The 9,539-nt window shown below is 41.9% G+C and overlaps 2 protein-coding genes across 3 annotated transcripts; one reads left to right on the top strand and one right to left on the bottom strand.

Annotated features, from left to right (window-relative positions):
- The first annotated feature begins 675 nt into the window (after positions 1 to 675).
- Positions 676 to 9,095, top strand: btbd3b (BTB (POZ) domain containing 3b). The gene is made up of 4 exons (XM_041049034.1): positions 676 to 1,625; positions 2,655 to 2,745; positions 6,507 to 6,625; positions 7,268 to 9,095. The coding sequence occupies exons 1-4, from the start codon at positions 1,315 to 1,317 to the stop codon at positions 8,298 to 8,300; spliced, it is 1,554 nt and encodes a 517-aa protein (XP_040904968.1). The 5' UTR covers positions 676 to 1,314; the 3' UTR covers positions 8,301 to 9,095.
- On the bottom strand, positions 4,533 to 6,236 carry LOC121189159. Of its 2 annotated transcripts, XM_041049035.1 has the most exons (3): positions 5,994 to 6,164; positions 5,475 to 5,775; positions 4,533 to 5,217 (listed from the first exon to the last, which is right to left on the bottom strand). In XM_041049035.1, the coding sequence occupies exons 2-3, from the start codon at positions 5,767 to 5,769 to the stop codon at positions 4,853 to 4,855; spliced, it is 660 nt and encodes a 219-aa protein (XP_040904969.1). In that variant the 5' UTR covers positions 5,770 to 5,775; positions 5,994 to 6,164; the 3' UTR covers positions 4,533 to 4,852. The 2 variants fall into 2 exon arrangements, 1 of the variants encoding a protein (XP_040904969.1); XR_005894840.1 differs by lacking the exon at positions 5,475 to 5,775 and having other exon boundaries at positions 5,994 to 6,236.
- Positions 9,096 to 9,539: the final 444 nt, after the last annotated feature.

Raw genomic sequence — 9,539 nt, 5'->3', positions numbered from 1 at the left:
AGTTTCACAAATTTGAAATGCAAAGTCAGGATGTTAATTCAAATTAGAAATATTTAAAGATACAGGAATATCAGCACATTGCAATATGCCACATTATCAAATTCTCATAGCATAATAATAACGTCTGTTGTGTATATGATGTGTTATTGCTGTAAATCTTGCATCTAAAAAAAAAGGTTTTTAACTGGTAAAACAGTTTAGAGGTCACAAGTCCAATCAAAGCAGTAAAGAACAATGAATTGCAAATTCAACTGTTTTTATACATTTATGAAAAGCTCATTAAAGAAAAAGAAGTATGATTGTCAGAGGATGCATGAATTAAGCAAATTCTGCCCTTAAAAAAAGAGCATGTAAATTTGCATTGCCCTTTTGAATTATAGCACGGAGTTGCTGTAGTATAAACTGAATGCTGTGGTTTCAGGTAAATCAAACAGAGGAAGTAACACAGTCGATGAATATATCATTCTTATGGAGCATGGCTGTCACTTTAATTGAGACGTTGACTATTGCATATTCAAGTATGTGCTGCACTAGGCTGCATTAGCCAATCATGAATGCTGTGAGCTGCCATTGGCTGAGCTCCGGAGAGAGCCGTGTACCGTGCTGTGAGGGGCGGGGGGTTCTCTATCTCCTCTGCACTCTCCCATTCAACCTCTGTAGTCAGCAGAACGAGTAGCTGAGCAGAGCAACACAGCATCCACGGCTACAGCATCCTGCAGATGACTCTGCTCCATGGAGGAGAGGGAGGGGGAAAAAAAAAGAGAACAAGTGTTGGAGAGAAAAAGGTAGATCCACAGATGAAGAGAGACTGAGAGAAGCACAGAAGGAGTAAGAGTGGGAAATGAAAGGAATTGAGTAAACACCGCTGCCCGCCTGAGGACCACTGCAGCTGTACTAAATCTGGGGCTGTCAGGCCAACCCTCAGCAGAGCAGTGAGTGAGAGAGGCAAGGGAGCAGAGGAGAAAAAGAAGTGATTTGAAGAGCCGATCACATCGCTCTGGAAGAGCAAGAATGGGAACCCCGAGAGCTTCTCCGTCAGCAGATCAAACTTCACACAGGAAAAGTGCCTTTGCATCACCAGTCTGATCCTGCCTCTTAAGAGGAGTGAAGAAAACGAGCAAAACAAGAAAGTTATCCTGTTAGTTTTCAAAAGGTGACACCTCACACCGGATCTCTGGCTTCTGTCCGCTGAGTTCAGCTCAAGTCTCCGCTGTCCTCTTCCCAAATCCCCCCTTGGTCCTCCCTCGCACCTGCCGGCTCCTGGTGAATGTCTTCTCTGCATGAACTCCCACTGCTCGGCAGTTGAACACACTCATGGTCGATGCCAAGGGAAGGAACATGAAATGTCTGACTTTCTTCTTAATGCTTCCCGAGTCAGTGAAAAGCAAGTCAAGTAAGAGCTCCAAGAAAGGAAATGCGAGTGGCAGCTCCAAGCTGCCCCCAGTCTGTTATGAGATAATCACCCTGAGGAGCAAGAAGAAGAAGAAGATGGCAGCGGACATTTTTCCCACCAAAAAGCCGGCATCCACCACCACAGTGCAACTGTACCAGCAGCAGAACCTCAACAACAACAACACCATACAGAACTGTAACTGGCAGGGACTCTACTCCACTATAAGAGAAAGGTAGGCACCACCAGCAAACCTCTGTGAGAAGTAGAAACCATTGCTGTAGATCAGTTCTTATCAACATTAAAATCAGAGGAGATGAATTTGAAATTTCTCATAAGTTCAGCAGAGTTCATCTGCATTTTAAATTGCCAATTTTCTGAACAGAATTTCCATGAAATTTTAAATTGTATCACAAAACAATGAGTTAAGGTAATTACTGAGATCTGTGTGAGTTTGCATATGTGTGTGTTTGTGTGTGTGTGAGAGAGAGAGAATGGGTGGGTGTTCCCTCTGCCCTGCCCTCAATTTGCTTGGGGTATCTCTGTTTACACCCTCTCCTGCTCCTGCAGACTTTGCCGCTCTGACATAACAGAGGGCGGACAGGCACCGGGTGCGTTTGATATGCACAACAGGCAGAGGCTGCTCTGTACTAAAAGCAAAATATTTACCTTGGCCTATCAGTAAAAGACCCCAGCTGTCCAGAGCAAAGTGTGCGCTTTCCGACCTGGCTTTGTTGTCTCTCCAGAACATCATGGGGCTGTTTACCCACCCCTGTGACATGTTCTACCACTCAATAATATATGAACGCAGCTTTATTGTTGGTCCCATTCTTTCACAGTGGGGATTTTCCATTCAGTTCATTGTCTCATTTGTCTGTCTTTATAGAGACATAAAGAGTTTAAGTTAAAAAAAAAAAAAAAAAGATTTGGCAATGAAATCACTTTTGTGTGTTAGTTTGCTAAGGAAGACTTTTAAACCAATGTCTTCAGTTTTGTCTGAAGTAACTGGGACACTTGGAGACACGATCATAAAACTATTACTATTTTTGTTTGAACTTCAGCTAAAGACTCCTGCCACTAATCTGAGTTTTAGTATTTACATAAAAATGAGTTTATGTGATCCTCCTTCATCTAACCTTAATGTCTTAAGGTAAAACACAGAAAGCATATTGCTTTCTGTGTTTTACCTTCTTCTTCTCTAAAACAAATGTACAGATTATTGTATGTAAAATTCCTTTTTTTTTGTGCTTCTTCCCCTTTTTAGAAATTCTGTAATGTTCAACAATGAACTGATGGCAGATGTTCACTTTGTGGTGGGTCAACCTGGAAGAACCCAGCGGCTGCCAGGACACAGAGTAAGAATTTCATCAACCTGTAAAATCACGGTGGCGGGAGAGGAAATTAACAAACAAGCAATCAGCCAGCCCGGCCCAGTGTTGTTCATATCATATCAGCATAAAAATAGTCTTCCTCATTGCCAGCAGTAATGGGACCAAAATCCTTTGTGCTCCGCTCTCACTTCCGCACCATGTGTCTTTTCGAGACAGTCCTCAATTATTTATGTAAATGAGGCTGAAAGATAGAGGCGCAGAGTGAGCGAAGGAGGAAGGGATATCCTCTTCAGCAGTCATCTCACACAGAACGGATCGCCTTTGTCTCTGCTTTAGCTCAGCTTTTCAAAAACTGCTCTGCAATTACTCAACTTCTAATCAAACACATCCAGCAGAACGCAGTTACAATGATAAGGCATAGACTAAGGTTCATTCAACTCCGCATCTCACACCCTAGAAATACTTTTGTGTTCATTTACTTGATTAGCTTTTGAATTTTTGAATGACAGTACAATGAATCTACTACAAAAAGCTTTGATTATCATAATTGGGCCCCGTATTCAACCTGTTTATCCCAATAGTAACCTGCAGGTCGACATCCTCTGACTTCTTTGTTCAGTCCACCCTCTGACCTCATTGCTCTTTCAATGTGTTCACATAAATGATTGATTAAGGTTTACAGTTGCATAGACGGTGTGATTCATCTAGAAGCACATCATTATGTCTACTCTATTTGAATATGATTATAACATTCACATTACATCTGGTAAGTGATTTTTGTAGCAAGGAATTTGACTTGGCTATCCATTCCACATCTACACTGTCAGATGAGCCCTATATGGGTCATCATTTTGTTCTTTAAATGGGACCCAAATGTATTATCTATGATTGGTAGCTGCAGTGCACTTTGTGCATTTATAGAATGCAGTTATGGAAGGACAATGTGGATGATTCGACTGCACTTTATGCTGAGACATTATGCCGATGGGATCTAATGACGTTCAACACGGCAATCTTTCTTGTGTCCATTTGGCAGGAAGTCCGATAACAAAGTTATATCCTTCTAAGATGGAGGATGCAGCCAGCAGCTAAGAGCAGTAATATATGTGAACATCTGTAAAATGCAGTGGGTCAAGAGGTGGAACTGATCTTATTCTAATATGCATTATATATCTATACTAGTCTCTAAATCCACAGAAAAGAGCTGCTGCCTTTCAACTGACCTCTTTATGAAAAAAAAAAGAAACATGAATTTCAGTGTGTAACAACAATAAGGAGAGTGTTTTGAGAAAGCAGGTTTGCAGGCTTTATTTTAGAATGGGTTCACTGCAATTTAATCACTTTAGAGAAAGTCTGTGTGCCTTTTTTGAGAAAATTTATACCACCCACATACTCACCTACACATACTTGTAATGCGCACACACACACACACACACACGCATAACACAGACATGCGCACAAAGACCTAAAACATGAAATGCGCCTGAGTATAATTACAGGATTCAGAGTCTTGTATACAGTGCTTATTACTGAAATTATTAGTAGCCTTGTGTTGCATCTGATTTCATCATAAGTTCAGATAAGTCATTAATTTCAGTAAATTGAACTTTTGTTGCACTCTGTTCAGTTGTGTTATTAGGATTTCCTGTTTTGTTTTGTTTTTTGTTTTGTTTTGTTTTGTTTTGTTTTTTTTATCAGAGGAAATCTTGTTCATTAGAAATCTGCCTCCCTGTCCTCAGGGGAAATAGTAACTGGCTGAGAACTGCTCATTATGAGAGAAACTCAACAGGGTCAATCTCTCCAGCAGTGGCGGTTCTAGACCAATTTCACTGAGGGGGCCTGGCTGGGGCCAGGGGTTTTGATAGAGGGGCACATTAAACCCGCAGCAAAAAAGACAAAGATTCGAAATCTTGTTTGACTTTTTATTTTAATAAAACTTGTTAAACCACTGATAAGAGGCTGCCCTACTATTACAGCAACTGTATTCTGCGGTTTTGGTGATTCCGGGCAAACCGGTCAACAAATGAGTCGAGACTCAGTGCTTTTGCCCTCCTCGACTCGATGCTAAGGACACCCAGATTGCTTAATCTGTCGTCATTCATAGTGGATCTGAGGTAGGTTTTCACAAGCTTTAATGTGGAAAAACTCCGTTCACAAGCAGCAGTGCTGCAGCTCTCTGATAGTCCCTCCACGTAACCATGGCTTGCTTGTGCCGCTCAGACCTTGCATGCAATGCAAACCCTCCTGTTTTGTAACATGCTTTCTTCCAGTTTTTGAAGCCAACTGGTGAGTCAAAGACTGTGTCTTGGCTATTAGGAGGGCTAAAATGTCTGCAAGCGTAACAATACGCAGAGTCCAACTGTTTGGAATATTCAAGCCAGGGGTGGATGTGGTACCAGGCTGCCTTGAAGCTCCTCCTCCTGTCCCCCATCAGGGTCCTTGGAAAAATCTTTAGGTCCGGCTGCATTGGTGGGTCTTGTTTACCTTTGCTGATGTCTGTGGAGAAAGATAAACCGAACATATGTAGTCAAACATAAATTCTGCATGGACACAGCATATAGACTAAACTGCTATACTTAACACTGCTTAGGCACTCAGACACACACAATTGTCTAAACTGTATTTATTTATTAATGCTATTTATCAATTGTATGAATTAATTCATTTTTTATTGCATTCAGTAAATATAAATTAATATATTCTAAAGCCTGACCAGGGACACAAAACATAGTGTTCTTTTCAACATCACATACCTGATGGTCCAGTGCTTGTAGATGCACAAATATTTTCTGTCTGTGTCTCACACTCCGCCTCTATCTCAGTCTCAGCTTCCTCACCCTCAGGATCTTCATCTGTCTCTCTCTGCTGCTCTGGGCCCTCTCTCTGAAAATCAACGTCTCCCATGTCCCCTGACTCTCCTTCTGTGGCGCTCTCAACTTGCTCCTCTTCAGCTCTCTCACCACCATCATCTGACTCTGTCTCAATGTCTGCACCATTCTGTGTCTTTTTCTTGTAGAAATAGGACGTAATGTCCTTTTTTCTCTTCATTTTTCACTACAGACAAAAAGCAATTAAGAGGAATTACACTTCAGCAATCCTACCATTGCGGGCTTGCTTGGTTTTGTGTTGTGATAACGTACGTTAAGAATAGTAACTAACGTTAGCTAGAACCATACAATCAACTTAAGCTGACATTAACACCTGGTGTTCTGGCAGGATGCTATTATAATTCATAAAGTTAGCAAACAACATTTCTTTACCAGAAGTCTTACCTTGACAGTGTAAGTTCGTTCGTCGTTGTTCGTTGTAATCTTCCGACTGCTTCAGGCTCGTGTTATGGTTCGCGCTCGTTTTTTAAATGGTGCAGCGCACTAAAAGGTCCGACTAGAATGTTAAGCCACGCACGTTAGTTCTACCTTCGACGTCGGCGACTCGGCGCTACTGAATAATCTACTTTCGGAGGGGGGGCCACAGGGGGGTCCAGAATCAGTGCTACAGGGGCACTGGCCCCTGCTGGCCCCTCCCCAGAACCGCCACAGCTCTCCAGTGATTAGAACTGAAGCATTGTTCAGTATCCACGAAGAGATTTGTGTGTTTTATGTAAAAAGAAAGAGCTACATGTGAAGTAATTGGATTTAGTGCAATTCCCATTTCAAATAATATTTCTGTTTTTCCAAATGGTTCTGCATGTCATGTGGTTTCCAGTGAAATCACAGGCAAACTATGAAATATTTTCTTTTCTCTTTTCCCTCTGTCACTTTGTTTTCTCTTCTCTTTTTCAACAGTATGTTTTGGCTGTGGGCAGCTCAGTGTTCCACGCCATGTTTTATGGTGAACTGGCTGAAAACAAGGATGAAATCCATATTCCAGATGTGGAACCAGCAGCATTTCTGGCCATGTTAAAGTAAGGATTCTCCTCTGTCTAAACTCTTCAACATCCTGTACTTCCTTTGACTGACCCTGTTCTTGGGATCTTACAATGCCTTTAAACAAATAATGTACAGTCATCATCTTCATCTTTTTTTTTTTTGATGTTGGTGAAAAAAGAGTTTTGTTCCTTTACCTCAAAGGTAGAATCTATATGTATTTCCATTTCAGTATGCATTCTTTTCATGCTGAATCAGTCCATATTGTTCTCTACCACCTCCTTGCTGTTCCTCCATCACTGTTATGTATGAGTTTTGTTTTCTGCATCCTTGCAGGCAAGCTACAGTAAGAGGTAGACGAGGATGTAGGAGGAATACTGTTTTGTTGGCTGGTTTGATTAGTTTGCACAGTGATTTCACTCTATTTAAAATCCAATTTCATTGTCTTCCATCAAGGTTTTGAACAGATGCAGTGATGTTATCACTTAAATACTGTAACATCAGTCACTTTCTGCCATTATGATGTAAAAAACTATTATTATGCATACACACGCATACTTCAAATTAAGTATATGTATATCAGATCATCATCTTATCTCATATATCTTATCACATCATATCGTTTTGATGGTTGATCTGTTGTCTATGAAGCTTAGAAAGTCACATTTGTGTGTCAACAGGTACATTTACTGTGATGAGATTGACCTGAGTGCTGACACAGTGTTGGCCACTCTTTATGCTGCCAAGAAGTACATTGTCCCTCACCTGGCACGTGCCTGCGTCAACTTCCTGGAGACCAGTCTGAGTGCCAAGAATGCCTGCGTGTTACTCTCCCAGAGCTGCCTGTTTGAAGAGCCGGAGCTGACACAGCGCTGCTGGGAGGTGATTGATGCCCAGGCCGAGCTGGCGTTACGCTCGGAGGGCTTCTGTGACATCGACTCCCAGACCCTGGAGAGTATCCTACAGCGAGAGACACTCAATGCTAAAGAGATAGTAGTGTTCGAGGCGGCGCTCAGCTGGGCTGAGGCTGAGTGCCAGAGACAGGAGCTCACCTCTTCAACTGACAACAAGCGTAAGGTTTTGGGCAAGGCCATGTACCTGATACGCATCCCTACAATGGCTCTGGATGATTTTGCCAATGGGGCAGCCCAGTCGGGCGTGTTGACGCTTAATGAGACCAATGACATCTTCCTGTGGTACACAGCAGCCAAGAAACCTGAGCTGCAGTTTGTCAGCCAGCCCAGGAAGGGCCTGACACCCCAGCGCTGCCACAGATTCCAGTCCTGTGCCTATAGAAGCAACCAGTGGCGTTATCGGGGTCGCTGTGACAGTATACAGTTTGCAGTGGATAAAAGAGTTTTCATCGCTGGGTTTGGACTGTACGGATCTAGCTGTGGCTCAGCAGAGTACAGTGCCAAGATTGAGTTGAAACGTCAGGGAGTCCTGCTGGGACAAAACCTCAGTAAATACTTCTCTGATGGTTCCAGCAATACCTTCCCGGTGTGGTTTGAGTATCCAGTCCAGATCGAGCCTGATACATTCTACACTGCCAGTGTGGTTCTGGATGGAAATGAGCTGAGCTACTTTGGACAGGAAGGGATGACAGAGGTGCAGTGTGGGAAAGTGACATTTCAGTTCCAGTGCTCCTCGGACAGCACTAACGGCACAGGAGTGCAGGGGGGACAGATTCCTGAGCTCATCTTCTACGCTTGACAGGCCCTGTATTTGACATATTTGACTGATTTTCAGTGCACTTACGGAAACTAGAAAACGATCACTTTGTGCAGAGTGTCACTTTCTGTTATTTATTTTTGTCACTACTGTGGAAAACCAACCAAAAAAAAAAAAAAAAAAAATCTGAAATCAGACCTGTGAAAGGGTCTTGTGGTGGTTTTGATTTGGTAAATGGTCCACTTGAGTAGGACCAGATCTATTTGCAGATGTTGGATTGTCAAAATACGCGGATGAACAAAAGTCCTACAAGATTAAAAATATCTTGCACTAGACGTGCATGTATATATGAATATATGTAAATACTGAAATGTATATGATGCCGCAATTGTGGCCAATGCTGGCCACAAAGATATCTTATATGATGAATATGCTACAGTATGTTTATTATGTCTATGCTTGCATAGAATGCACATATAGAGCAGCAATACTTCACATTCTATATTCTGCAATGAGCATTTCCTGTCATGACTCAGTCTGGACCATCAGCGTTGTAATCGAATTCAAAAAGGCTGTATGATACTCAAAGCAACATTTCAAGCCATGATTACGGTCAAAAACACTGTTTGTCCTGTTGTAGTGTGTAATACCCATTAGGCATTTGTATTTGAGTGGTTTCAATTGAATCTGCAGCTTTTTGATACTTTGAATCTAGATACAGGGCACTGAGAGAGGGCCTGAGGGGTCTTAGATTAGGGAGCACTAGATATAATGAGACACACAACCCCTACAGTATCTCTCTGTAGCATGTTGCTCTGCACCTACACTCATCTCAGTCACTCCAGCGAGGTGTCATTTAGATCAGCGTCATTATGTTTACAGTGAAAATTAACTTAAAGTGATCACCATTCAAAAGATTTCTCTGCTTTTCTACTGGAACCTGGGCAGAACTGTTCCATTTCATCTGATGTGTACTTCTAATTGTTCTTCCGCTTTTGTTTTGTTTAGAGCAAAAAAATCAACGATCGATCCAGTCGTAGAAGCTGTAACTTATGGACATTTACTCCTCTTTGTTAAGAACCCTGTGCACTCTGAACTGCTGAGCACTCCCTCCCAATGTGATCATACAGTACCAGTATTTGCAGAGGCATAGTGTATATGCTACAGAATTGCACTGATGTTGGTTTGTATTTTGTTTTTCTGGTTATTTTTAAAGGGTCAGATTTTTTTTTTTTAATCAATGTTCTACTGAATATTCTTTCTGGTGTAGGATAAACATCC

The sequence above is a fragment of the Toxotes jaculatrix genome, chromosome 11, assembly GCF_017976425.1.
Source record: "Toxotes jaculatrix isolate fToxJac2 chromosome 11, fToxJac2.pri, whole genome shotgun sequence".
Lineage (NCBI taxonomy): Eukaryota > Metazoa > Chordata > Actinopteri > Toxotidae > Toxotes > Toxotes jaculatrix.
This window is presented reverse-complemented; position numbering and strand designations above follow the sequence as displayed.

Bases quoted from the DNA above. Each gene is read 5' to 3' on its own strand.
- btbd3b (XM_041049034.1), top strand. From the start codon at position 1,315: ATGGTCGATGCCAAGGGAAGGAACATGAAATGTCTGACTTTCTTCTTA. The intron at 2,746-6,506 runs GTAAGAATTTCA...CTTTTTCAACAG, and splicing joins AGCGGCTGCCAGGACACAGA to TATGTTTTGGCTGTGGGCAG. The intron at 6,626-7,267 runs GTAAGGATTCTC...GTGTGTCAACAG, and splicing joins GCATTTCTGGCCATGTTAAA to GTACATTTACTGTGATGAGA.
- LOC121189159 (XM_041049035.1), bottom strand. From the start codon at position 5,769: ATGAAGAGAAAAAAGGACATTACGTCCTATTTCTACAAGAAAAAGACA. The intron at 5,218-5,474 runs GTATGTGATGTT...CTTTCTCCACAG, and splicing joins TACAAGCACTGGACCATCAG to ACATCAGCAAAGGTAAACAA.